The following is a 27,513-nucleotide window of genomic DNA, read 5'->3' as shown; positions in this document are numbered from 1 at the left end:
TTAAAAATTTTAATTGTAAATAAAATATTTAAATTCTGAATATATCTCTTAATTTGCAGTTGGGTTTACCCTTTGTAATATTTAGATTAATATTTGTAACTTAATTTTTAAATTTTTTCATCAAAGACTTAGCCATTACTCCCTCCGTTAAAAAATTTAAGGCATTTTTAATCAAACTTCACCCTAATAAAATTGTTATATATTTTTAAACTAATTTTATCTTGTTATATTTATCTCCATTAAATATCTGTAGTAAATATAAAGTCATTTTCAATAGGGACACTTTTGAAAAAAAGATAATTATTACACTTCAAAAGATTAAAAATATCTTATATTTTTAAACATTTAATTTCTTAAAAAATATTTTTTAATGAATGGAGTATAAATTTTTGGTTTTGAAACTTTATTATTGTTCTCCCTTACTCGTTAACTAATTTATGTACTCACGCAGGGCAAACTTTAAGAAATAATAGTATGTCTTGTTAGATTTTTTACTCCCTTTATTGTTTGTTGTACCTGTTATATCTCTAATCATTTCACAAAAATCAATGATATTGGTTGAAGCAACAACTTTGTTTGTTTGAAAATATAATAATTTTTTATTTTTATTTCTATTTAAATGAAAAAAATAAAATTTACAATACATATATTCTTTCTTAACATTGATGAATTTAAATAGAAACAATAGTAAAAAAATATAATTAATATTTCATCAAGTATTTTATATTAAGAATCAAATAATGCTCTAAGAATATGCATTGTGGCAGTGTTTTTTTTTTGTTAAAGTAATTGAAGGAATATTAAAATAAATAATAAATAAAATAAAGGAGTTATATTAGAGTTTTACTAGATCCAGACATTATAGAATTTACCCAACTATCCACACAAGTTTAGACTACTAGAATCTATCATATTACAGCACACAGCAGATGCACTAAAGAGAAAGAGAGGGAGAGGAGGAGTGGACTAGAGAATTGTTTGCCCTGAAATGATCCTACCTCCAGCCTCTAATCACTATTTATAGTGAAGGAAGGCTTCCGCATAAAAAGAATATTCAATCAGCATTAATTCACTTCATTATAAAGAAAATATGCTGATCGAAATAATCACAATTAAGACAAAAAATTATTTTCTTTTTTAGTTATTAATCACACATTAATATTAGATTTTAGGTAACTCATTATGATTAAAGTTATGACTCATCAAGGGTGGAGATTAATTCCAAAATTCTAATAGTAATAATAATTGAATAGAGTGCTGCCACAAGATGTAACAGCCCTCCTGGGTCACCACTACCTCTCCAGGGTCTTTTCCCAGGCGCTGGACAACACACATGTCACCACATGATTGCCGGCTTTCCCACTGGCGGTACAGTGGTTATTCCTCACCCCACCAAGTGACTCAATGGTACCAGACTTCGCCTCAACTTCGTTAAGGTGGTAGAGGTTGGAGGTTCGAGTCTGGGGAGGTTCCAAAAGACCCCCGTGAGGGTGGGGTGAGGAATAACCACTGTACCGCCAGTGGGAAGCCGGCAATCATGTGGTGACATGTGTGTTGTCCAGCGCCTGGGAAAAGACCCTGGAGAGGCAGTGGTGACCCAGGAGGGCTGTTACATAAAAAAAATGTTAATCACAGGGAATGAGACTTAAAAGTCCCAGTAACCAAAAATAATATGTAATGATGCATGCAGATGTAACTAATCATGCGATTGCTAAGTGGGCACACAAAACATTTAACCGAACAATACTTTCAAACAAACCGAATAAGTATTTAATTTGCATGACTGCACTTATATCCTCCTTTCGCCATGCTCGGACGCCAAATCACCCGGCCAAAGGTGAGTTGGACCAAGCGACACGTCACTCATTGGGTCCAATGAGGCTTACCACGTGGTAATAATTAACCGAACAGAAATTCCCATTAACACCATACATTAAAATACCCTGACAAGTCATGCATCATTCAAATATCCAAGCAAGAATATATCCGAACAATAATATCTCATCATGATAAACAAAAATAAATTTGTAACCCACTTGGCAATAATTTCAAACAAGTATATAACAGTATTTATTTTCAATAATTCATAGTTTTTCCAAACAACAAGTCAACACATAACCATTCACAAACACACTCATCACAACACATTAATAATGGTTACCTTGTGTCTTGAATAACAAGTTCCCCTTCACAACTCCTTTTTTACCACTATCTTTGTCAATATAATCTACATAATTATTTCACAATACTATATATTAATTTTACATTAAAATAAATAACTCTAATTTAAAGAATTAGAAAGTCTTAGATCTATAATCCATATTAATACTAATTTAAGATTTATGCCTCATTTAACTTCCCAAATTCTTTTTCTAAAATTCTCGTACCCTAATAAACTATTTTTTTTATCTCAAATCACTTCTAGTATCACAATTTCATCCTTTTATATTCTAAAAATTCGTCCAAAAATAAATTAAAAATTTTAAAATTATCCTGAAACCTCAAATCACCTTTTTATAACCTCAAAAATACCTATTCATACTTAAATAAATATTTAATAATCATAGGTTCATCCCTACATCTCAGATTCCACATAAATTCAACCATATAGATCTAGATTTTAACTCAAAAATTCTTAAACATGAGTTTCAACCTCAAGAAAATATTCTATAATATTTATTATATCCCTAAGAGTTTTAACCTATATTTTTAATCCATCATATCATCAGATTAACTATCCTATAGAAAAATCCTAATCAAAATATTTACTCTATCCTACAAAATAATCATATCACTAGAAAGCTAATATTATTTAGAAAATAACTATAAAATTAATTTTGTAATTAAATAAATTTTTAAATGCTAATCTAAACAGGAAAGTTAGAACATACCTGAAGAAAAAGAAAATAATCCCCCTTGTGAGAAAACGCCGAGCAACGTGAGAGGAAGAGAGAAAAATAATATAAAAATGGGATTGTGAGTCCCAAAATTATATTAAAAAAAAACTATAGGTTTGAATTTAATTATTCAAACCTTTGGGCCAAAAGTTGCAATTTTTTCTAAATTGCATCTTAGCCTCTCATGCTTCCTAATGCACACACCCCTTCCTTTTTATACATGAAGGCACCTCTTCTCTTCCCTCATCTAACCAATGTGGGACTTAAAAACAACAACCTTCCACCCCCTTTTTTTTGTTCCTTCTACCTTCTCTCTCTCTTTTTTTTTCAACACATACATAAAAAAAAATTATTTATGTATTATATCTTAACTAACATTGCTTATGTGGTTTTAAATTTAAATTTTAAATTCATAATTAAATACCTAACCATAATATTATTTCTAAATAACCTCAAATAATATAAATTCCTATTATTATCATTTTTTTCTCAAAACCTAAATTTGTTATGTAGGAGAGGTTGGAGGATCGAACCTGGGGAGGCTCTCCGCAAGGGGAATAATCCGCACACTACTGCGGGGAAGCCTTTGTCTCCTGATGCTCACCGTAAGGGGTGGGGTCGCCCTGTTGTGGGGCCTAGGGGGAGAGTGTCCAGCGCCGCAAAAGACCTCGGGGAGGCGGGGTGAGCGGAGGGCTATTACATTAAAAAGGCGCCTTTTATGTAACAGTACGAAGCCACTCCTTGGGCCTCGACTCGGTACTGGACTCTGGCCCATCACTGGACCAAAGCCGACTTTCCCACAGGTGGTACTGTGGTTATTCCTCACCACTGCCTCTCCAGGGTCTTTTGGAACCTCCCCAGACTCGAACCTCCAACCTCTACCACCTTAACAAAGTTAAGGCTAAGTCTGGTACCATTGAACTCAATGGTACCAGACTTAGCCTTAACTTTGTTAAGGTGGTAGAGGTTGGAGGTTCGAGTCTGGGGAGGTTCCAAAAGACCCTGGAGAGGCAGTGGTGAGGAATAACCACAGTACCACCTGTGGGAAAGTCGGCTTTGGTCCAGTGATGGGCCAGAGTCCAGTACCGAGTCGAGGCCCAAGGGGTGGCTCCGTACTGTTACATACTTGACTCAATGGTACCAGACTTCGCCTCAACTTCGTTAAGGTGGTAGAGGTTGGAGGTTCGAGTTTGGGGAGGTTCCAAAAGACTCCCGTGAGGGTGGGGTGAGGAATAACCACTGTAACACCAGTGGGAAAGCCGGCAATCATGTGGTGACATGTGTGTTGTCCAGCGCCTGGGAAAAGACCCTGGAGAGGCAGTAGTGACTCAGGAGGGCTGTTACACAAGACATTTTTAACAACACACCTTTTAATAATATAGTCAACATTACACATTATTTTTATATTTATTCTTATTTAATTAGTCTTCTCGGTTAAAAAAAATTGTTAGCTATACTTCTAATTAAGGGCATTCAAAAGAAAAAAAAATTATATATTCGGTCAAAAAAAAAGAGAGGGAAGAAGAAAAAACCATATTAGACACATTTTGAAATACTCAAAATGTCTTCTATTTTCAACATAATATTTTAGAAAAAGTGTTTAATAATGCTGAATGAATAAAGTATATTTTATATAGATTAATAAAATAGTATAAATATGATTAATGTGTTTGATTAAAATTACAATTTACATTTAAAAAAAAAATAAACGACGACCACAAAGTTATTCTCATTTCTTTCATTTAGAGTTAAACTGGAAGGAGGAAGGAGAGGGAAAATTTCTCCATCTTATGTCTATTTGGCATGGCATGCTTAAATGAAAAAGGCAAAGAAAAATAATTGAACGGAATAATTGAATGGAAGGGTGATGTGAAACTTAATAAGACTAGATGGATGAGAGAATAGATGAGAGACATGGTAGGCAACTACTGCCAACGATAGAATATTCTCGCCGAAGAAATATGCTGGCCAAAAGGAAAAAATCTTCCCTTCAGGTGGAATCTTAACAAGCTTGATTTAAAGAAACTGAGTAAGCGGGGTTATAAATAAGTAATGAATAGAATATATAAACATCAAGGAAAATTAATTAAAATATTTCAACTCCTCCCTCTCTCCCTCTCTCTCTCTCTCTCTCCCCCCCCCCTCCCCCGCCAAAATAGACCCGTGGATTGAGCGAAACCAGCTAGCGCGGAAGGTGAGTTTTCTTAGGCCCCGTTTGGTAGCTTTGAAATCATGGAGAAAAAAATGGAATTGGACATGAAATCTGTTAACATTTTTATTTGGTATGCAATAATTATGATTCTTTGGAATCTGGATTCAAGGAAATTTGGCAGAATTCAATTCCATCACATGCACCATGGAATCCGATTCCATAGTTCCCTTTCTCCAGTTTGCCCCTTCTCTCTCTCCAATATATCTTTTTTTAATTTTAAAAAAGACACTTTAGTCTTTTCTTATTTTAAGTACTTATATTTTATTAAAATTATATCAGGATTCCATTATCATACCAAACACACTTTTAAATCCAATTCTATTCCAATTCTAATTCCGATTTCATTATAAACTCTTCCATCATACCAAACATGGCCTTAATGTTCCCACATCATCAATACAGTATTTATTTTCCTTTAAGCAGTGAAGCATGAATTCTCAATATTCTCACATCATTAATACAGTGGTTTTTCCCCAGTAAAGTGACAACTCGTACATTTCTCGTAGCTTAACTCCACCCTCTCTATGGATTCATATAAACATTTTTTAACTCGGATTTGTGTAACTGGCTTCAAACTTGAAAGCATTTCTACTTTATCACTGTACATTCTTATTGCCACATTGCTTCTTCTCCACTCCCAAGTACACCGACAAGCAGATGCAGCAAAAATAAAAAAGGGGGAAAATAGTTTGAACTATTTCGTTTATTGAATCATTCAAGACCCTCTCCGTTGTCTTGCCTCTTTTATATTCAAGTTTTGTTAGGCTAACCCATATAAGCTAAACTCGTACAAACTTAAATTATAAATGCACAAAAAAATGAATATATGAGCAGATCATTTAGTGCAATGAACACCTCATGGTAATTTTATTGCTACAATCTATGATGTTCCTCTATAAAATTATAAAAGTCTTTTAACTTTAGATATGATTAAATTTTAGTCTTTTTGTATGGTTTAGCTGTGATCTTATATTTAAAAAAATTAAAATTATAAAAAATAATTTTTTTATTAGAAGTATCTACTTTATCGGCTGAAAACTATAATTATGTAGCCTTTAATTTAAATTTTGCATCAGAAATTGCGTTCAGAATGTCAGAACGCAAATCGTCATCCCAATTATACAGTGCAAAATTCACTATTCAATGATTACTCATGTACTAAAATATTGTACAATATATTTATGTTCATCTAATATTAATTTGGGTAAAAATCGAGAATATCATGTTTTTATGGGTGCATTGCCAGTTTATCTCAAACCCCGGTCAAAAACATTGACGAACTCAAACGAAACAAGATCAGTCCGGCGTCAATCATCAAAATGCCTACTATTTTTATACCAAAAAGTTGTCAGCCTACTGAACTTATTGAAGTACTACTCCGTTTTCAAATATTTTTATTTCTAAATAAAATTATAAATTTTTAAAAATATTTATCATACTTTTTTAAAATATCCATTATACAGTTAATATTTATTTCCTCTAGGTCGATTTGTTTCATTAATTATAGGAATAATATGGTCCAGTTTTTAAATTTTTAGATATAATTATTATATTTAATCAATTTTTTAAACAATTTCTAATTTTTAATATCCCGTATTTTTTGACAAATGAAAATTTGCTTTGGTAAAGTAAAAAGAATGAAAATTACTCCTGGCAAAGTAGTCTTCTTATCTGTTTTAGAACTACCTGTAGTGACGGCAGAAGGCCTGATCAGTGCATTGCGATTGGGGTTTGTTTTCAATTTGCTTAAGGACACCCTAAACCGACATGTATGGTAACTAACCCACCAAACCAAACGCAACTTATTAGTTTTTTTTCCTGGGATTACAAGACGTCAAATTATTGCGAGGGGGCTTCTTTAGAGTTTCTTATCTACATAGATCGCATGAATTTCAAGTTTTCAACAAGTTACAGGGCGGAATTAAAAAATAAAAAAGTACGTACAAATTTTAAAAAAATTCGTGCTACATTTATTTATTATCAAGACATTTTTTTAAATTAATTAAAACCCTAAAAGATATTCCTCCCATTTCTATGCATAAAAATTTTTTTAAAATTTTTTTATTCTTAAATATAAGTAATTATTAATATTTTTTAATAAAATAAACAATTACATTCTTATTAACTTGAAAAGAGAAAAAATAAATATTTTTATTAATTTATTTAAAAAATATTTTTTATAATAATTAACGGCATAATTAAAATATTATTGTATTTTTAATTAAATAAATAATTTTTATTGATTTATTTAATTTGATTAAAATATTTTATATATAAAAATAGAGAGATTATTTTTCAACAATTTTTTTTTAACTGCCGGCACTTTCACACTTAACTGGCATGCGCGGGACTTGGGAGAGCACACATGGGCTTCTCTCTCGCTCCCTAAGAAATTGCCATGTCATTTCCTCGCTTAATCCAACCACCGTCGCCGTCTCTCTCCTACCCCCCCCCCCCCCAATCTCAACCTTCTTAGCTGTCCTTCACTGTAGCCTTTTGGGTCCCTTCACCCTCTTTCGTCGTTTCTTCCCCCTTACAAAGCACTCCACACAACTAGTCTCACCTTTCCTCTTTCTCTCTCTTTGGCTATTTCTTCTTCAACTACTCTTTCTCCCTGAATTTTCCCCTCTCTCTACCCCTCTCTCTCTCTCTCTCTCTCTCTCTTATAGAATGCCCGCCTGGTGGGGAAGAAAGTCCAGCAAGAACAAGGAGGAGCAGCGGCAACAGCAGCTTCCCCAGCCTGAATCACATGGTGGCCTTCAGTTTAATTTCATCAAATCTCCGATCAGGAATGGTGCCAAGAAAGGAAGGACAAACCCAAGAGCTTTGATGAGGTCTCGACCGTGATGCTTTCTCGGAGTTCACCCAGAACCAGCAGGGATTTTACTCCCATCGGTGCTGCTCCTGGTGGTGGTTCCTCCTCGGGGTTTTCGGGTTTCGATTCCGATGGCGGCGAGAAGATAGGCCTTCCCTTGCCTCGACCATCGATTTCGTCCCCGCAGAGCTTGGGGAATGATCAAGGAGATGGAGATGGCTTGGGATCTGCGTCGATCTCTGGTTCAAGCGTGAGTTCTTCTGGGTCCTGCGACCATCATCCGATCTCTCAATTGGAAAGCGTCAGGTTGGGTTTGCGGAAATTTCCATCCCCCTATTTATTCCTCTTTTGGGATTTCGGATATGATTTCCTCTTTTTTGTTTTTTGGGCTCTAGGTTAGCTTTGCAGTCACCTTTTTTTTTTTGGGGGGGGGGGAGGGTAAATTTTGTAGAAAGCTGAGCCGTAATCATCGATCAAATAAAGAGGCTTTAACTTCGACCTCTGTCTCCTTTTCTCTTCATCGATGATTGTGTAGCTGGACTATAATTGTATACAGTATTTACTTAGCTTGTGGGATTCCCTTTTAGTGTTCCCCATTATTACAACCAATATCCTTAACCTTGAGAAGGCTTTCTAGCTATTATTCCGTTTCTACACTTTCTGTTCCCTCTCCAATTTCCGCTTCTCCTTTTCCCTCTCGCTGCCAGCCTTTTTCCCTCCGTTCTCTTAGTTCTGGTCAAGACAGCCAATTTCGCAATAAAGGGGTCTTTTTAGTACTCTGTGTAAGTGCTAAGTACGCCTATCACTGGCCGCAAACCTGCTAGAAAGTCCTAATTGGCAGTTCCGAACAGCCTTCACGAAGACACGAACTGTTATGTTCAAATGTTCAGTCTTATCCCTTTTCTGTAGGAAGTTGACTACTAAGATATCCTCTCGACTCTCTGCCTCTGGCTTCGTAGTTAGGACTTGAGATCATTGGTTCTAGATGGCGTTTATGCAACATATATCCATCATAGTGGCTTCCATGAACTCTCACATGATGTGGTTACATTTTAAAAGGAGGGAGTTGATTGTCTATATACTCCTTTTAGTTCTGAGGCTGATTGTCTCTATACTCCTTTTTGTTCTATGTTAGCAACAAACGGAAATGAGACATGAATTTTTGAATTTTCCTGTACAAGTTTTTCAGTCTCCTCCAATCTACTTCTGAACTAATTCATTTCATATCTTATGATAGGGGACGAGGTGATATGAAGATTAATATGAGGTCAAAAAGCCCAGGTCCTGGGTCTAGAGGACCCACCAGCCCGACTTCACCACTTCATCCAAGATTGCATGCTCTAAGTATAGACTCTCCTACAGGCAAACAAGATGATGGAAGGAGTGAATGTCATCCATTGCCCCTACCACCAGGTTCACCGACTAGCCCTTCTGCTCTTTCCAATGCAAGAGCAAATAGTCTTCTGGAAAACACTACCAATAATCTGTCCAAGTGGAAGAAAGGAAAGCTTTTAGGACGAGGCACATTTGGTCATGTTTACATGGGATTTAATAGGTAATTCTGTTAATTTTGTTGTCCTGTCAATTTTCTGATATTCTGCTATATCATGTATCTGTTTTATTCCTTAAGAGTAACTATTGCAATTCTTTTATTCACGATTCCATAGACTGGACAAATTGCTGAAACTATTCTGCTTTCTATGTTTGCTCTACCACTCTGATTTTTCTTTTTTCCGGCAACATTGATAGTGAAAGTGGACAAATGTGTGCAATAAAAGAAGTCAGAGTTTTCTCTGATGATCAAACATCAAAAGAATGCCTCAAACAGCTTAACCAGGTAATTCCATCATGCCCTGAGGATCTATGCTAAGGATTCTTTATCACATACTCTGGCAGTTTTGCAATTCTTCGCACAGTTGTGATGAAGTTTGCTTTAATATGTTAAAGTATCATTCAGTTGTCTTAAAACTATAATGTTTTGTTCATTTTATTGCAGGAGATAAATCTGCTTAGTTCGCTTTCCCATCCTAATATTGTTGAATACTACGGGAGTGAACTGGTATGGCTAAATATTCATATTTTGGAGTCATTTGTAACATGTACCACTGGCTATGTGTGCAATGAACACCCAAGAGAAATGGAATAAGATAGGATTCATTTATTAGTGTGTGACTATATATGCCATTTTTGCAGGGAGAAGACACACTTTCTGTTTATTTAGAATATGTCTCTGGTGGTTCCATCCATAAACTACTTCAGGAATATGGTCCATTTAAGGAGCCTGTTATTCAGAATTATGTCAGGCAGATTGTCTCTGGACTTGCCTATCTGCATGGAAGAAACACGGTGCACCGGTAATTCATTTTGGGTTTAATTTTGACCTTCTACCAGTGCAAGGACCTTCTCTCTATTAGTGAACTGTATTAAAACAAACTCAAAACTTACAGCATGATGCTGGGTGGAGTTTTGAACGATAGTGGCTCAAATTGAAACTATTTGGTTATTCTTAATATTTTGCATTAAATTGAAGCTTCTACACCCTTTCTCAAATTACTTTCTTGTTTTCCTTTTGCAGGGATATCAAAGGGGCAAACATACTAGTTGATCCTAATGGCGAAATTAAGTTGGCGGATTTTGGAATGGCTAAACATGTGAGTTCATTTTAAGCTATAAATGACAAACAGGAGTGTTTATGTATTGCTTCTGGTGCAGCAAAATAACCAAATAATTGACATGCTGTGGAAGTTATCCATGAGTGACTGCTTAAATATGCTTTTCCTGATAAAAGGTTAAAGTTCTCATTTATACTTATTATCTAAATGCATCCACTCCCTCCCCACTTCAAACAGTCAAATGCGCATGCTTCAATCACTCTTGTTGGTACGAAGGAAAACATAAACACATTTATATTCAATTCATTCACACTAGTTTCATCTCTATATATGCCCTGTTTAAACTACTAATAGATTATTACTAGCTGATATACTTCTGACTAGCTATTTTCTCCGCTAATCTCATGTAACATCCGTACTTAATATGAATAGCCCAAGTATGACTTACCTGAGTCCTGCATTGTCTCTCTCCCACACTGGTCTTTAGAACAATAGGGCATGGAATTTGCTTGTAGAAAGCGAATCTAGCTTGGGGAGCTAAAAAACAAATAGTTTCTATTTATTTGGCTTCTGATTTATGATGACAATCATCTGAGTTTCAATTGTTTTGGACAGATAAATTCTTCTACCTCCATGCTTTCTTTCAAGGGAAGTCCATATTGGATGGCACCTGAGGTAAAATCCCCCCTCCCTTGAGATTGTGCAATTCCTTTAGAAACAAATATATTATTCTCTCTTCCACTGTAAGTGGTGCTGAATCCTTATAATTTCTGTTTTAGGTTGTTATGAATACAAATGGCTACAATCTTGCTGTGGATGTATGGAGCTTGGGATGCACAATTCTGGAAATGGCGACATCAAAGCCTCCATGGAGTCAGTATGAAGGGGTGCGATTTTGGATATTTTAGAAACTGGCCTGTATTGTCATATTTCTTATGACCCTATGACATAATATGAAGGCCCGATGTGATTTCTTATGTCGGATTAAACAGGTAGCTGCTATATTTAAAATTGGGAACAGCAAAGATATGCCTGAAATTCCAGAGCATCTTTCGAATGATGCTAAGTCCTTCATACAGCTATGCTTACAAAGAGATCCATCAGCTCGCCCAGCTGCTCAAAGGTTGCTAGAGCATCCCTTTATTCGTGATCAATCTGCAACAAGAGCTGCAAATGTCAGCTTAACCAGGGATGCTTTCCCCTACATGTTTGATGGAAGCCGGACACCGGTATTGTATTTGATTGTTATTTATTTTATTTGCAAGGATAAATTTGCCTTGATTTAATGGGTGCCAATCTCGACTCACGGGAACTTAAACAATATACAGTATGCGCTATTTTCATAGTATTAGCTTGTTGCTAATGTTTATGAGTTTGGATGAAAGGATCATTTGGAGTTAGGCAATTACTACAATAACATAAAAAATGCAATAATAATTGGGAAATACTTTCATGAGAACATGCTATACCAGAATTCATATGCAGGGGCACTGTATTCTTATTATGTCATGGTGGTTGCAATATTTACTAGATTTGTTTAATATGCATGTAAATGTGTTATATATCCGAACTTGTATGTATTGTGTTAACACTATCAGACTTCAGAATACCAAATAATGCAAAGATTTAAGGAGTGTTAACTATATCCATTAAGTGTTCTTTATGAATCAGTGATCAAGAATTTGAAATATGATTTCTAATTTCATTTTGATTCTGAAGTGAGGCATTACTTGTCCATCGCAAGGGAAAAAAGTTGATTGATTGTCATGTCTATTGGTTGGTCGCTGTGCTTGTCTAATTCTAACCCTCTTTTACCTTAGTTTATTCTTGGGATGCCACACGATGAAGTTAATATAGACATGGATGTGAGAAAATTGAGGCTGAATAATAGACTAAAAGGGGTGCCATAATAGTGATAAGATATTTATACAACTAAAGGGGTTGCCGTAAGAATGATGAGAATAATATACAGATACAACTTTACCGTGGTTTAGAGTATCTAGCTTTATTAAGAGCTTATTATCCCCCTTAATGTTAGGTAAGGAATGTATATATATATTTTTTTTGGGCTTTGACACTAAAGTTTGTTTTTCATTTCTTCAGTTAAATTAGTATAATATTTGATACGCAACTAATGTCGAACAGGAATTATCAGATTAATGTAAAGTCACAAGTTGAGATTTATAGTTGCTTAGTTGTGAGGATATGTGAGCTGGATCTAACTCGTTATTTGGATTGGATTGCAGCCACATGTAGAGCTTCATTCCAGTAGAACGAATATGACTTCAGTGGATGGAGATTATGCAACAAAGCCAACTTTTGCGGCTTCTCGAGGATTAAGGAGCCCAAGGTAAGATATTGCATCTTTTTTTAATTTATTGTAATGACCTGGTTTATCTATCATGTAGACTGACCTGGTGATTGCAATTCCCTTGTTCAGAGATAACACAAGAATGATTACATCTTTACCGGTATCTCCCTGCTCAAGTCCGTTGCGACAACATGGATCAGCATACAAGAGCTGTATGCTTTCTCCTCCACATCCAACTTACAGCACGATGGGACAAAATACCTACAATTTTAGCGATATCTGTTCACATCCAGTGAGATCAAACGCTACCTTTAATCTAGACCCTTGGAATGAGAGATCCCTATATAACGCCCATACGCCTGGTGGGTCCCCAAGACGGAGACTCATTTGAACCGAGTGTAAATACCATTAGAACTAAATCTTTCTTGGTCTCCCTCCCTTGCATGCGTGGTGGGCTCTGGGTTGAACTTCAATCTGAAGCAGAGACTCCCTATTAAAGATTCTAATTGATTCTTTAAACATGAGAAGCAGACAAAGGGAGAAGGCAATGACCTTAAGCGTTCAATGCATAGGGACTGCGGAGACCTTGGCTGCCTGTAGCAAATACTTGAGTATTGTAAATGCAAGGTGCCAAGTGCTAACTGCCTATACAGTACACTTTATGTTGTATATTAGTTTATGGCAGAAGCGGAAAGGAAAGAAAAAGCAATTTTTCCATAACAATCCTTTTCTTTCAGGGTTTTCTGGTTGGCAAAACTGTTGGTTTTGGTGTTTGGCTGAGCCAGCGCAAAGGTTATAATTGTGGGGAAACAGAAGGAATTGTAGTGTTGCTTTGTTTAGTCTGGAAGAGAAGGGGAGTAATAATTAATTAATTAATTAAATTTTGTCAAATATATCTTTTTAAATTAAATTGATTATATTACAATTCATTTTTCTTTTGTTCAAGGAATATTAACAATTTTCACGTAAGTTATTAGTTATAGTATTTAAATCTTGTGTTTTATTTATTATAATTTTTGATAGGATTAAGTGATTAATGTTAAAGTATTTATCAATATAATATAACTTAACGTGAACTAGAATATTTTTATTACAATGTATTGAAATTTGAAAAAAATTATTGCCGTCTTTTCGTGACAAGGTAATGTCCTTGGCAAAAAAATTTTATATATTCAAAGCTAATTATGAAATTAAGAAAATAAGTAACTAATCATGTTCAAATTTTATTTTCTTGAATAAGAGAACTTCTGTATGCGATAATTGTTTTCAAAGAAAATACATGGGGGATAATTTGGTTAGGAAAAATAATAAAATTTTATCAAAATATATAAATAATAATCATGTTTCTCAAGATACAATAATTTTTCTAAAATTTAGGCACCTTTTGACATTAATGATTTTGAATTAAATGATTAAATTACCTCTCGTTTGAAATTAAAAAAAATTAATAAATTTAAATAAAAAATTGTAATTTTTTATTCAAATTTTATTATTTATAAAATAAAAGGTGTGATTGTTTAAATAAAAATTGTAAATGGTTACTTTTAGAACTTGAATTTTAATGATAAAACAAATTTTATATACGAAGTTATAATTTTTATTTAATTTTTATAATTTATAAAATAAATTTACATTAACTAGATTGTCATCATTATTTATTTTAAGTCTAAAATTACCATCATGATATCTCAAAAATTAAGAGTTCTCACTTCTCACGACAGGATAAACCATTACTATGGATCCTTATGCATTCAACTACTAGCCACTGCCCACTAGCGTTCCACCAAAATTATACAATAACCAAATGGAAAAATGAAATAAAATTTTATAAAAATATATAAATAACAACCAGGTCTATTGAAATATTTTAATTTCTCTGAAGTTATCTAATATTCCCTTCATTTAAGTATATAAAGTATTTTTAATTAAATCTCACCTTTCAATAAAGTAATTACTTATTTTCAAACTAATTCTATCTTTTCATATTTATCTTATAATAAATATAAAATTATTATCAATAGGGATACTTTTAAAAAAAAGATAATGATTACATCTCAAAAAACTAAAAATGTTTTATATTTTTTAACATCCAACTCCTCAAAAAATACCTTACATTTTTTAACTGAGTGAGTGCTTTTTTGACATTAATGATTTTAGGTTAAATAATTAAATTTTCTCTTGTTTAAAATAAAAATAACGGGTCTAGTTTTATTATCTTAATTACAATTTTTATTTAAACAATCACAAATTTTGTTATGTAAATCTCATATAAAATATATTTTGAATGAATCAAAGTTCTTTAGAAAGCTTTACTAGTCTAATTTCAAATGAAATAAGTTTCATACTAAACATATTTGTATATAAAGAAATATAGGGAAAATATTGAATAAAAGTCAAAACCAAATATTTCAAAAACTCTTAACTCAAAATATAAACTCCAAGTGTTAAAAGCATAATTAAATTCAAGCTACACTTTTTCAAAACCTAAGATAGATTCACAAAAGAATTTAAGATAAATCAAATACTTATCCCAACAGTAAATTTAAAGACACCTAGAGCTTCATGTAAGATGATAGGGATTGGGTATATAAGCCAATTACCCTTAATTGTCATTAAATACAAATTAAGATCTATACAAATTTTTTTTTTATTTTATAATTATCAGAACTAAGGTTTAACATTAATCTCTACTCATATAAGGATCACATTTTCATATAATTTTTGGAAGGAAACAACTTTTCTTAATAGTGAAGGAGGCTTATGTACGTCCTTTATATCCCTAGGTCCCTTTTGTGAAGGCAGCCTTTTTTTATTATTATTATTGATAACTTAAATAATGTATGCCAAACATGTCAAGATAAGAAATTATCTCTGTGTCTCCTGTTTTACTTTGTATATTTTTTTGAAAGCCATTTTTATAGAAGTTTGAATAGATGGCTGATTTAATTGATGTAATATGCAGAAGAAAGTATAATACAATAATGTTTATTATTTGCTTAATTCCATAGCGATGAAATATGGTTTGGGAGGCAAGGAAAAAAAAAAAGAAAAGAAAATGTGGCTTGGGAACACAATGATACCGTGATAATTTAGTGCTTTTTAAAAAGCATGACATAATCTTCAGTTTGGCCAAACTATAAAGGGAAAAAAGAGTGAAGATTTCAGGGGTAGTTGATTAATTTGAATTATTTCATCATTCTCTTCCCTTGCTCTCACGGGTGACGAGTCCCACCGCCCGCCTCTTCCTTTTCTTCAATTACACATTTCGTTGATTCGCGCTTTGGCTAATTGGCTCCAAAATTGCGCCTCACATCAAAGCCTCAGTTCCTTCGTCATCCGTGGTCGGTTTGATAGAGCCTCCATCCCTGGACCGAGATGAGATTTCTTAAATAAAAGATTTTCTCCTTCGGACTTGCGTGTCTCTGGGGTTCGTTCGTCTTTCTCTTTTCCATAAGCGAAAGAGAAAGAGGAAAAAATGCCAATAGAAATGCCCAAAGGATTGCCTTTCTCAGTGGACACATGGACTCCATCGTCCATGAGAAAGAGGTACCATTTCCTCACACATGCCCACAAAGACCACTCTTCTGGCATTTCTTCCCACGCCTCATTCCCAATTTATTGTACTCACTTTACCAAAACCCTTGTTCTTCAACATTACCCCCAGGTTATTATTTGTTCTATTTTTCCCCCCGCCTATTCGTATGTTTACTGGTCTCTCGAGGTGTCTCTGTTTGAATTTAATTTTCCTCTGTTTTCGCAGCTTGAAGATTCGTTGTTTGTCGGTATTGAGGTGGGCCAATCCATTGTTATTGATGATCCTGATGGGGCCTTCGCTGTTACAGTTTTTGATGCGAATCACTGTCCAGGTAATTTTTTTAGTAGTGTTGGGTCATATTGCAGTGAATTCTGTTGTTTCCAGTAATCGATTGAGTTATTTCTTCGTTTTCTTCTTCGGTAAAAAATGAGTTATTTTTATGTCTTCAAATTAGATAATTTAACTGGTATGAGTTGCACGGAATCATTAAGATTTAATATCATTGTTCGTTTATATTTAAACTATGTGGATGATTCGTGATTTGATTTTTGTATGAAGGGAGTTTGATTTTGAGTGCAAACTTAGTGGTTGTATGAGAATGAAGAAATATTTGGACGGGGTTTAATTATCTTTTTTTTCCTTTATTTGGTGTGAATTTCATCAATTTTCAGGAGCCGTAATGTTCTTATTTGAAGGCAAGTTTGGTAATATTTTACACACTGGAGATTGCAGACTTAGTCCTGAGTGCCTACAGAATTTACCTGAAAAGTATACAGGGAAGAAGGGAAAAGATCCACGTTGTCAACTGGATTGTGTCTTTTTAGACTGTACTTTTGGAAGTTTCTCCCAGGGGATGCCTAGCAAGCATTCTGCAATTCAAGAGGTACATTTTGATGCAACAGCCAATTTATTTTGGCCTTTTCAACGAAATAGTTATGTGGTATGACAAGCATCTTTGAGAGTCCCAACTTTGCAATTTGCATATACTTTATTGAGCTCAAAGAAGCATTTTAATGGCATCATTGTTTTTTTTTTTTTTGTAATAATATGATAGACTCTGCTGGAAAAACCTACAAGGGGAAATATAGGAAAATACATGAAAAGGGAAAGCATCTTTCTAAGGGCAGAATGTTGACCTTCTTGCTCTCCTTACTCTTGAGGAGAAAGCTAGGCAGAGTTAGTGTTGACTCAGGGTGGTTTTAGGTCTGCCTTAGCAGAAAGAGGTGTGGGAAACTGTGCAAGTTGCTTTTGGGTTATAGTAGTTGTTAGTGTCATTTTGGAGATTCAAGTGATTTTTTGTATTTTTGCTAAGAGGAGAGACTGGCCTTCGAAAAACAGAGGGCATGCTTAGATAGCATTGCATTTGTTCTTGTTCCATGGTTGCTGTTTGAGTATTTTAGTTGTAGCAGGGAATAGGGTTTGTTCTGAATCAGTAAAGTACCTTTGTAACACTGATTTAGTCTTTTGGAATCATTAATATCAAACCTTAGCATTTCCCTTGATTTGTTGGTTGTTTGTTGTTATTATTTCTGCATTCTTAGTTGTTGAACAGCAGGGTTGCATCATAATAATTGAATGACTTGATTCAAAACGTGAAATAATTCAGGTGTTCATTGTACATGTATGGTAAAATTCTTATATAAAGTTTATTTCAGATGAATAATTGGCAGATTTTTCCCAAATTCCGGTAAATCTCTTCTTGATGTTAACGGCTTCAACTGGCAGTCTTCCCTTACCCACAAACCATTTACATATGCTGGAATTTAGCAGTGTCCTTGTTTTTGTTTTTGTTTTTTTTTTTACACGCAGCAAACTGGCAATTCCAATTTATAAGTGGGTGCATATTTTAGTGATGATTCTCACGGTTTAACTTATGGCACTGTGAAGCAGGTTATTAATTGTATTTGGAAGCATCACAATGCATTGACAGTGTATCTAATCTGTGACCTCCTTGGTCAGGAAGAAATTCTTGTTAATGTGTCTAAAACATTTGGAGCCAAGATATATGTTGATAAATCCGAAAACCCAGAATGTTTCCAGAATCTGAATCTTGTAGCACCTGAAATCCTTAGTCAAGATCCATCTTCTCGGTTCCATATATTTGATGGATCTCCAGGACTATATGAAAGAGCAAAAGGAAAGCTTGTGGAGGCCAGGCGTAATCACAAGCCTGAGCCTCTCATTATGCGCCCTTCTTCACAGTGGTATGCTTGTGAAGACGAGTTCTCTGAATTTGAGAACGCCAGGAAAAAGAGAATGCATGAAGCAGTTAAGGATCAGTTTGGTGTTTGGCATGTCTGTTACTCAATTCACTCATCTAAAGAAGAATTAGAATGGGCACTTCAACTTCTTTCACCTAGGTGGGTTGTTTCAACAACCCCCAGCTGCAGGGCCATGGAGCTAGGTTATGTTAAGCAGCATTGTTTCAACTCAAACATAGCTCTGAATAAATCTCTCTGTAAGATTCTGGATATGACTGTGGAGACTAGTTCAGATGCTGATACATTGGTTAAATCTGTGAACAACAAACATGTGCTTGAAAAGATCCCTCAGCCTTGTGCTCAAACTCAATCACCTGTTAAACAGAGCCCTGAGATAAAGGCACTCGTAGAGTTGTCTCTTCCAGGCAAGTTGCCTGTTACATTATTTGGCAGAGCGAGACTTGGTTTTCAAGATGTTAATTTTTCACATGGAGGGTGTAATATTGTACCCACGAGTGGCCTTTCACAAACTGCTTCAAGCAATGCAGGACACGAATCCTTGTACCAACAGGAAGATGCTGAAGTACAATTGGACGAGTCAGTAGAAAGCAAAAGCAAATTACATAAAATACCATATCTGCAATGACAGGAGCTGGAGACAAGAATTCACAAGACTCCCTCCTATTTAAACATTGGATCTTCAGGCTTTAGTGCAGGTGTCAAAAAGATGTATAGGTTAATGAACGTTCCTGTGCCTGAACCCCTTCCCTCATTGGTGGGACTTCTGAATCCCGATAAACGTCCCAAGAGGGGCTAAATCATTTATATTTGCTTGTTTAGAGGTATATTCTTTATAGATTGTGAGAGAGCTTTTCTTGTTATTTGTCAAACTAGCATCTCCATTGCTGGGATACTTTACAAGAATAAGCAGAAGGCGGAGGGAATCATATGCAGAAGTATCATACATAAGGTGTTTGCTATGATCATGTTTGCTTCGTCTGTTCGGGATTTTGATGCAGAAGGCGGAGGGAATCATATGCAGAAGTATCATATGAGTCTCCCTTTACATAAGGTGAATCATATACCAAAAGTAGCAAGCCTTTATGGTCATTGAAAGGGTGCTTAGTAGTTACACGGCATTGTTGGACGACTACATTTGTTCGTTATTGATGTGCACAATAAGTTCATTTATTTTTAAATATCACATTGAATGTATTACCCTTGTATCACTAAAATCCCGCTCTACATTTATCGCCTAACCACCTAATCAAGAGAGTTGCTTTTTTGTCATTTATACTAGCGAATACTTTTCCTTCCTTTTGGCTTGTTTTACCAATCTTATAAATGCAAATGAAGACGAATATTATTTGCATGTTGATTCATTCATTCTTGTTGAATTTCTGATGACTCCACTTACTGTGAATGAAATTTGATCCTTATTTTATTTTGAAGACTTGTAAAATGACAGTTCAATTATTACTAAAAACTTTTGCTGGCTGGCGATTATGATTATCTCAAATGGTTTACAACTCATTTGAAATGATTACATAATTCTTCATCGAAGATGCTGTATGAAGTGGCAATGGTGTTCTAAACCAATCAATTATAGTCCTTCTATCTTGCAACTTCAGAAAAACAATGTGAATTCTCCCCTTTTTAGCATAATTTCGTTCTCCAAGCCAAGGTCACAGTCTATCATAGTTGAGCTTCTCTGACTGTAAGGGACACAGAATCAGGTCAACTCAATTAATAATGCATTTGCGTAGAAAGATAGCCTATTCGCTTCAGATTTTTAATGCTATTAGAATTGGGTTTGGGATGTGAATCATCTGCTGTTGAGGTGTTTATAAGAATCATGTCTAGATACAGAACAAGCCAAGCAATAATATCGACCTTAAATGTTGACCATTGGCATATGTGAAAACGTGCCTTGATATTGTAACCCAAAAAAAAAGAAAACAAAAGAAAACGTACCTTGATAAGCATGTCTGTAGGAAGCCAGGCTGGAGCTGTGGGGATTCCTACCCATGCGATCTATCAATGAAGCAAGAGTTCTATCAGAAGAAATCTCAGCACCTCACAATTCTGTTAACAGAGTACTTTATCTGGGATGCCATCAGTTTCACGAGTCAAACCTGACTTTGCTCAACCCACATATAATCATTATTCATTGGTACGGTAAAGAAGCTGCAGGTTCAATCAATTATTGCAGCTTCTGTGGTTGCATTTAACCCAAAACAAAAAAGAAATGGCATTATGGACGCAAAATAACATCTGAAGTCACATACAAGTCACTTACAAGTGCATATTCTCCTGTTTCAAATATACGAAGGTCCAAGACCTACATGACACAAGAGAATTGTAATGTGTAATTGTGTATGACACGAATTGGTCCATACTTCTTATAGCGTTCAACACAGTTTGCTATTTACCTCGCCCCGGTCTTCATAAATGTAGTCTAATCCTTTGTAATAAGGTGGGTGCCCAACAGAGAGGTACTGAAATAGTCAAATTCATCCACGTAAACGGGCAAAACTGTGACAGTTTAATCTATTGATAAAAGAGGGAAAATGGTTCTCCTACTTACATTGATGCTATTGAGATACTTCTCCTTGTCCACCCTCACAATCTGACCTTTCTTCACTGCCCAAAAACACAGAATGATTTAGGGGAACGTCTCAGACCCGTTAATACTTGATGAAATTCAATGGAAAGAAGAAAAAAACTTGAACAAAGGCTAGGCTCACTGGAATAGACAGGCTTTTTGGGAGTTTTCGGAACGGCGGTAGAAGGTTGAGCATTGGAGGATCCTTCAGCAGTCTTGGCCTGAGAAGTGTTTGGCTTGTCTGCTGCAGCATCTTGCTGTGCTCGAATAATAATCGATGGGGATTGCAAATGAAGAGGTTTACTTCTTAGGGTGTGTGGAAAATGAACGCAAGGTGAGAAGGACTTGTGCCATAGGGTTCCATTGAAAGCCATGGGATAGACACTATTCTTGTGTCTTACAGTTCAGAGATAAGAGAATGGGAAAGAGATGAGGATAATAGTAATACTCCATTCCCAATGGCCAGATTTGCATGCCAAAATATTTGTTGGCTCAGTCTCACTTTACCTCATTTAGCCCCCTCAAACACAATTTTGCCACGTCAAAAAAATATAAAGGGAATGTATAAGTACTTATTTTCACCGTTTTAGGCATGGTTTAGTAATTGTTTCAAATGCTTCTTTTTTTCCTAATTAAAAAAATATGAATTTCCTGGTTTAAGAAAATTAGTTTTCTTACGGTCTATTTGATTAAACAATAACAACAAACCTTATTTCACTAAGTGAAATTGATTATATAAATTTAGGTGATAGAATAATAACTAAGTAATACATGCATAAATATTACACTACTTACATAAATTATTGCCTCTAATAAATGTTATTATTTGAATTTTTTTAGTATAAATGTATCTACAAATCACAAATCTCACGAGTCAATTAATTAATAAATAAATAATATATTACAATGTAAGAAGACTCACATAAAATGATAATATTCATAAATCATAAATAGTGCCCACCATCTCACATTTTGTAAGACTTATAATTTAATTTAATTAAATAATTGAATATCATGGCTATTTAAGAATATGGTTCTTGACTTTTTGTAGCTACAAATAAAATTTACATGTAATATATAAATGAGAACTAATAGAAATAGCTACTCCTACTATATGTGATTTAATAACAAATATAAATATGTGTTATCTTACTAAATATACATGTGCAGTAGATATTTTTTTTAATCATAAAATGCATTAATGGATCCACAAAGTCGACTCGTTGGGGCATTCCGGGAAATGGAATAAGTGAATAACACGAGGAGCATGGTCGGAACAAATGACTAGTATTATCCAACGCTCCATTTTGAACACAAGCCAATCAACAGCGGATCTTCTTGTCATCAAGGAGGCGTGAAACTTAGAATCACGAAAGACAACAAAAGCTGGTAGCTCCCTCCAAGCTCAACGACCTTAAAAGTTGGATTCTCAAACTGTAACGAAATTTCCTTTCGAATCTACAAGTCCTTTTACTCAACTTTTCTCCGTGCATTCCTTCCTTTGTTTGCTTTATTTCATTCTTTGAGCTCCTCCGTTTGTGGGTTCATCCACTGAATTTTATTATTGGCTCTTCGTTTCCTTGGTTTTCTGATTCTCGCTATTTTTTGGTGGTTACTGCTGAGAGCTTTCATGGGTTATTCTTCATCAAAAATAAAATTTAGTCAGTGAAGATGTGCGATGCTCTTTAGTCTTCATTTCGTATTTCTCAGGTTCTGTCGATCCTGAAATCCTTATCTTGAAATCTGTCGAATTCTGCGGTGTTTTGCCCTTGACAATCCATTAGATTGCTTGCGAAGTCAGGCCAGATCCTATTCTTCATAACTTCTCTTCCTTGGCCATCCTTCTTCTCACGTAAAATGAAGCATATTTCCAATAATGAACTTGATTTGGAAAGTGGTAAGTTGGATAAGAACAGAGAGAGAACTCTTCCTAGTGGCAGGGTAGTTAAAGTTCACAATCAAGCCTTACTGTCTGGGTTTGCATATTGCTTCTCCTCGTGCAGCATGATATTGATTAACAAGTTTGTGCTTTCTAGTTATGATTTCAGTGCTGGGATATCGTTGATGTTGTACCAGGTAATTTGCTTTAATACTTCTGTTTTATTGGTATAATGATGTAGATGTTGATGATGCTGGCTTCTGACAATTGTTTTGTAAATGCAGAATTTCATTTCAGTGATTATTGTTTGTGTGTTGAGACTTCTGGGTCTAATATCAACAGAACCCCTAACGTGGAGATTGGTGAAGGTCTGGTTTCCAGTAAACGTTATATTTGTTGGAATGCTCATCACAAGCATGTACAGGTATGCAGTTTCCAAGTTTTGGGTTTCTACCATTAAATACCAAATGCTTCTCGTGTGTGTTTTCTTCTATTTATTGCCAACAGTTAGATATGAAAGTTGAATTTGTAAAATTTCTTGCTGTTGTTCCGATTGTTGAAATCTGAATAATTTGTGAAATGTGAGAAATTTTGTTTTTGTATGAGCAATCTAGCACAATATGAAAGGAAAGCAATATTTAAACTTCAGCAAAACTTGCTCTTATTAGGGGAGCAGGTAAACCATAAAGAATGTTAAGCTAATAATTTACTATCAAACATGAAGTGTATTAGCCGGACATCTGCCACCTGCATAAGCGTTAGCCTACTCAGATGCCGTTAAATAGATTACTATAGCTTGCAGTAGAGTAAGTAGGCACTCTATCATTCCTGTTTGGATAGTTTTGCTTATTTTTTTCTTAATTTTGTGCAGTTTGAAATATATTAATGTAGCTATGGTGACTGTTCTGAAGAATGTTACAAATGTCATAACTGCCGTTGGTGAAATGTATTTATTCAAGAAGCACCATGACAGCAGAGTTTGGGCTGCTCTTTTTTTAATGGTATGTTGAAGATCTTGTTAGTTGTCTTATGAATCTTGTGGTCACTGGATTTTTGGTTATTTGAGATGCCATTTTTTCATAGAATCAAGGATTCCATCTTATTTTTGTTTAAGTTTTAGTTTGTTGCTTGTATCCTCCTATACCTTTCTATTTTTCTCCCTTTTATGTTTTGCGTTAGACTTGTAAACATATTGTTTCCTTGTAGTGGTGAAATGAGGCAGCAAATATACAGAATAATTTTTTTTTTTTTCAAACACAAAAGTGTGTTCATGCGTTACTCCTTAGCCAGAGAAAACAACCGGTCCTGTCTTACCATATATTATTAATTATTAGCTCCTCCTCCTCTTCGCTTCCCCCTTTGTTGGCTGCTCAAGTGGGTTTGGTTTTAGAGCTTAGGATGCTGGCAAGTTAGTGACTCATGTTCAGTATGATGTAGTTGCTGGACTGCCGCTGCTCTTGTCTCCCATGTTTGTCGTGTTTTACAGAGGTGCTGCTATTCCTACATGATTGGGTAGATTGTCATTTTTTATATTCTTAAAATATAGCTACATACCTTATACATGTTTGAGTTGCTAGACTCAATTGATGTGCAATATTTGATATTATATTTATGAGTTTCCCTTTTGTGTGCAGATCATTTCAGCAGTAACTGGAGGGATAACTGACCTCACTTTCCATGCAATCGGTTACACGTGGCAGATAGTTAATTGTTTCTTGACTGCATCATATTCTGTGAGTTTATTATATTCACGCACATTTGTGCATATATATATTGTATTCTCTTTTGAAGCTTTTAACATATACTGAGTCTCTTTCCTTTGTACATTATTTTTTCTTTTTATCCATTTTTTATTCCTTTTCTCTGAAATTCCAACATCATGTCGCAATATGGAACTATCAATTATTTGTTGGTTTCATTTTCTGTTTATAATGATGTGTTGCATATATACTTCTAATCCATTTACATAGATTTAATAATAACATGAATCTGGCTTCACTTCTACTCCATTTACTCATCCTTGGTGACAATCGTTTCACAGTGTTTGAAGTTTGACAGGGTAATTGCCTGGGAAGGATTTCTAGGCTCAGTTGTTATTTTACTTTAGCGCATCAGTGTTCTAGACTGGGAAGAATTTAGCTCGGTTTTGGTATTAAAGGATAATTTACTATGTTATGGTGCATTTATGTAGATGGATGGCAACTATTGGTTTTTACTTTAAGTTGATTGATTGTTTGGCTGTTTTATTTTGTTGCTGCAGCTGACTCTGCGTAAGGTCATGGATACTGCAAAGCAAGTTACAACATCTGGAAATTTGAATGAGTTTTCAATGGTCTTGTTGAACAACACTCTTTCCTTGCCTTCGGGAATTCTTCTGATTTTTGTTTTCAATGAGGCGGATTATCTCACGAGAACGTAAGCTCTACTTTTTATAAATGGAATATTATGTGCCTTGCACAGCTTTATATTCTGAACAGGCAGTCATATTCCGTGTTTCTGCCTGTGTAACACAATTATACTCCTCTAATCTGCAGTCTCCAGAAATGTGTTATTGTCGTTGATTCATCAGGTTATGTTAATGGCTAGAAAATCTATTCATTTTTTCTCCATGATTCTTGATGTTGGCAGGCCACTTCTGAGATTGCCTAGCTTTTGGCTAGTGATGACCTTAAGTGGATGTTTGGGTCTTGCGATCAGCTTCACATCCATGTGGTTTCTTCATCAGACTGGGGCTACAACTTACAGGTTCGGTCAAAAGTAACTTCATTATTTTTATTTAACGCAATTTAATCAAGGACTAATTTTGGTACTATGTTTCTGTAATTATAGTTTTCAACGCCATGCTATGTTAGAGAAGAAGTGCAAGTGTTTCATTATCTAATCACTGGTCTATAATCTGCAGCCTTGTTGGTTCGCTAAATAAGATTCCCCTGTCAGTTGTTGGCATCCTTCTGTTCAGGGTTCCTACTAGTTTGGAGAACTCTGCTAGCATATTCTTCGGTTAGTTCTCTACATCAACTGGCCTGAAATTGTATCATCGCTGCATAGAGCACATCAACTCAAAATTTGGGCCACATTTTATTGCAACTTGTAGGTCTTCTGGCTGGAGTATTTTTTGCTAGGGCCAAATTGAGGGAGAAATCTCAATCCTGAAGAACCCTAAATTGCATGGTGCTTTACATGATAAAGTTTGCACCAGAGGGAGCCCATCCTCATTTATGGGAATTATATTTCTGAAAGAAGAGGAAGTTGAATCTCTGTCTCTGAGATAATTGGCCCTGAGGGAGCACCATTGAGAAGTAATTGATGCCCCCTATAAAATGCAATCAGCTATATGGGGTTGGTTGATGCACCCTTGTTCATACAGGTAGGGGACTGTGGTTTAACTCTTCTTTTTTTACCGTGCGAAAATATGGGGTGGACAAGTTTCTGGTCCATGTTTTTATGGACCATCTGGGGGAGCAGCTGCTGCGACGGATCGCAATGACACGTTGGGAGGAAAATGTTGCCACAGTTTCTTTCGGTTTGTCTCTGTATAAAGTAATTTGTATCCATGTATCATTAAGATTGGTTTAATACGAACATTCTCTTGTGAAAGAATGAAAATCTGAATCTTGTGTTTAGGGTCAGACATGTTGGATGAATTTTTTCCCCCTAGCGTTTGATGAACTAGTTGAATGTGAGTTCATGATGGGCATGGAAGAAACTTGTTATTTTATCCCATTTACACTATTACTCTGGCTTTATGTTTGGCAAAATACGAATTTAAAATTCTCAATATGATAACAATGATGCTTGTTGTCTTTGAAACAGAAAATTACGAGTATTTTAAAATATAGTAAGCTCTTTTCTGTTTTGCTAAAATTATAGAGAGCCTCCATCTATTTGCAAAATTTACATTTTAATTCAATCATATAGCACTGTTGAGAATATTTTTCTAAAATATTTAATTTTTTATTTGTAATTATGTTAAAATTTTTAAAATTATTAATTTATTCTTATCATATGATTGTCTATCCTCTCTCCCAATTTTAAAAAAACTTTAAACAATTAACATTGTCAATATTTAAATAAATAATTTAAATTTTTTTGTTAAAATTAATGAAATTATAAAAAATAAGTATAAATGTATTGAGCAATTTATTATAAAAAAATTAATCATTTAATTTTTGTAGTTTTGACTGAATTATAATTTAATTTTTAAACTCTAACTCATTATAATTCAATTCTTGAAATTTTAATTTAATTGTGACTCAATTCCTAAACTGTAACTTTTATAATTTAATCGTTATAATTTCAATTACAGAATATGGGTCTATATATTTTAAAAAATAAAATCATAAAACTTAAAAATATGTTAAAATTTTTTATTAATATTTTAAATTTCTAAACCTTTTTAGCCTTTATAAATATTAAAAATTTAAAATATTTTTAATTTTTATAATT

At 34.5% G+C, this 27,513-nt stretch overlaps 4 protein-coding genes across 8 annotated transcripts; 3 read left to right on the top strand and 1 right to left on the bottom strand.

Annotated features, from left to right (window-relative positions):
* The first annotated feature begins 7,670 nt into the window (after nt 1-7,670).
* On the top strand, nt 7,671-13,570 carry LOC129320293 (mitogen-activated protein kinase kinase kinase 3-like). Its single transcript, XM_054965668.1, is given in 12 exon segments — nt 7,671-7,915; nt 7,918-8,230; nt 9,162-9,479; nt 9,674-9,761; nt 9,921-9,983; nt 10,118-10,278; nt 10,500-10,575; nt 11,152-11,211; nt 11,316-11,423; nt 11,529-11,765; nt 12,783-12,886; nt 12,977-13,570. Coding segments are annotated over 12 exon segments (1,926 nt in total). The 5' UTR covers nt 7,671-7,779; the 3' UTR covers nt 13,239-13,570.
* A 2,332-nt stretch (nt 13,571-15,902) lies between these two features.
* LOC129319251 (uncharacterized) lies at nt 15,903-19,873 on the top strand. The gene is made up of 4 exons (XM_054964252.1): nt 15,903-16,511; nt 16,608-16,713; nt 17,054-17,265; nt 18,273-19,873. Exons 1-4 carry the CDS (start codon nt 16,323-16,325, stop codon nt 19,227-19,229), a joined length of 1,464 nt encoding a protein of 487 aa, XP_054820227.1. The 5' UTR covers nt 15,903-16,322; the 3' UTR covers nt 19,230-19,873.
* Nucleotides 19,874-20,056: 183 nt separating this feature from the next.
* Nucleotides 20,057-21,648, bottom strand: LOC129319254 (NAD(P)H-quinone oxidoreductase subunit O, chloroplastic). Of its 5 annotated transcripts, none has more exons than XM_054964255.1 (7): nt 21,331-21,648; nt 21,171-21,226; nt 21,016-21,081; nt 20,872-20,924; nt 20,719-20,770; nt 20,558-20,617; nt 20,057-20,298 (listed from the first exon to the last, which is right to left on the bottom strand). In XM_054964255.1, the coding sequence occupies exons 1-7, from the start codon at nt 21,560-21,562 to the stop codon at nt 20,269-20,271; spliced, it is 549 nt and encodes a 182-aa protein (XP_054820230.1). In that variant the 5' UTR covers nt 21,563-21,648; the 3' UTR covers nt 20,057-20,268. The 5 variants fall into 5 exon arrangements, with proteins under 5 accessions (XP_054820230.1, XP_054820233.1, XP_054820231.1 ...); XM_054964258.1 differs by having other exon boundaries at nt 21,171-21,221; nt 21,331-21,589; XM_054964256.1 differs by lacking the exon at nt 20,719-20,770 and having other exon boundaries at nt 20,883-20,924; nt 21,331-21,646.
* An 827-nt stretch (nt 21,649-22,475) lies between these two features.
* Nucleotides 22,476-26,796, top strand: LOC129319252 (GDP-mannose transporter GONST1-like). The gene is made up of 8 exons (XM_054964253.1): nt 22,476-23,264; nt 23,352-23,491; nt 23,939-24,068; nt 24,702-24,800; nt 25,328-25,482; nt 25,696-25,812; nt 25,970-26,067; nt 26,162-26,796. The coding sequence occupies exons 1-8, from the start codon at nt 23,046-23,048 to the stop codon at nt 26,218-26,220; spliced, it is 1,017 nt and encodes a 338-aa protein (XP_054820228.1). The 5' UTR covers nt 22,476-23,045; the 3' UTR covers nt 26,221-26,796.
* Nucleotides 26,797-27,513: the final 717 nt, after the last annotated feature.

The sequence above is a fragment of the Prosopis cineraria genome, unplaced genomic scaffold (assembly GCF_029017545.1).
Source record: "Prosopis cineraria cultivar Desert tree isolate PC_DT_omini unplaced genomic scaffold, ASM2901754v1 PC9, whole genome shotgun sequence".
NCBI classification, from domain to species: Eukaryota; Viridiplantae; Streptophyta; class Magnoliopsida; order Fabales; family Fabaceae; genus Prosopis; species Prosopis cineraria.
Note: the sequence above shows the minus strand (reverse complement) of the source record. Positions and strands in the feature narration are given on the sequence as shown.

Bases quoted from the DNA above. Each gene is read 5' to 3' on its own strand.
- LOC129319251 (XM_054964252.1), top strand. From the start codon at position 16,323: ATGCCAATAGAAATGCCCAAAGGATTGCCTTTCTCAGTGGACACATGG. The intron at 16,512-16,607 runs GTTATTATTTGT...CTGTTTTCGCAG, and splicing joins TTCTTCAACATTACCCCCAG to CTTGAAGATTCGTTGTTTGT. The intron at 17,266-18,272 runs GTACATTTTGAT...ACTGTGAAGCAG, and splicing joins AGCATTCTGCAATTCAAGAG to GTTATTAATTGTATTTGGAA.
- LOC129319254 (XM_054964255.1), bottom strand. From the start codon at position 21,562: ATGGCTTTCAATGGAACCCTATGGCACAAGTCCTTCTCACCTTGCGTT. The intron at 21,082-21,170 runs GTAAGTAGGAGA...TGACTATTTCAG, and splicing joins AGTATCTCAATAGCATCAAT to TACCTCTCTGTTGGGCACCC. The intron at 20,299-20,557 runs GTACGTTTTCTT...TGTCCCTTACAG, and splicing joins CTACAGACATGCTTATCAAG to TCAGAGAAGCTCAACTATGA.
- LOC129319252 (XM_054964253.1), top strand. From the start codon at position 23,046: ATGAAGCATATTTCCAATAATGAACTTGATTTGGAAAGTGGTAAGTTG. The intron at 25,483-25,695 runs GTAAGCTCTACT...TGATGTTGGCAG, and splicing joins GCGGATTATCTCACGAGAAC to GCCACTTCTGAGATTGCCTA. The intron at 26,068-26,161 runs GTTAGTTCTCTA...TGCAACTTGTAG, and splicing joins CTCTGCTAGCATATTCTTCG to GTCTTCTGGCTGGAGTATTT.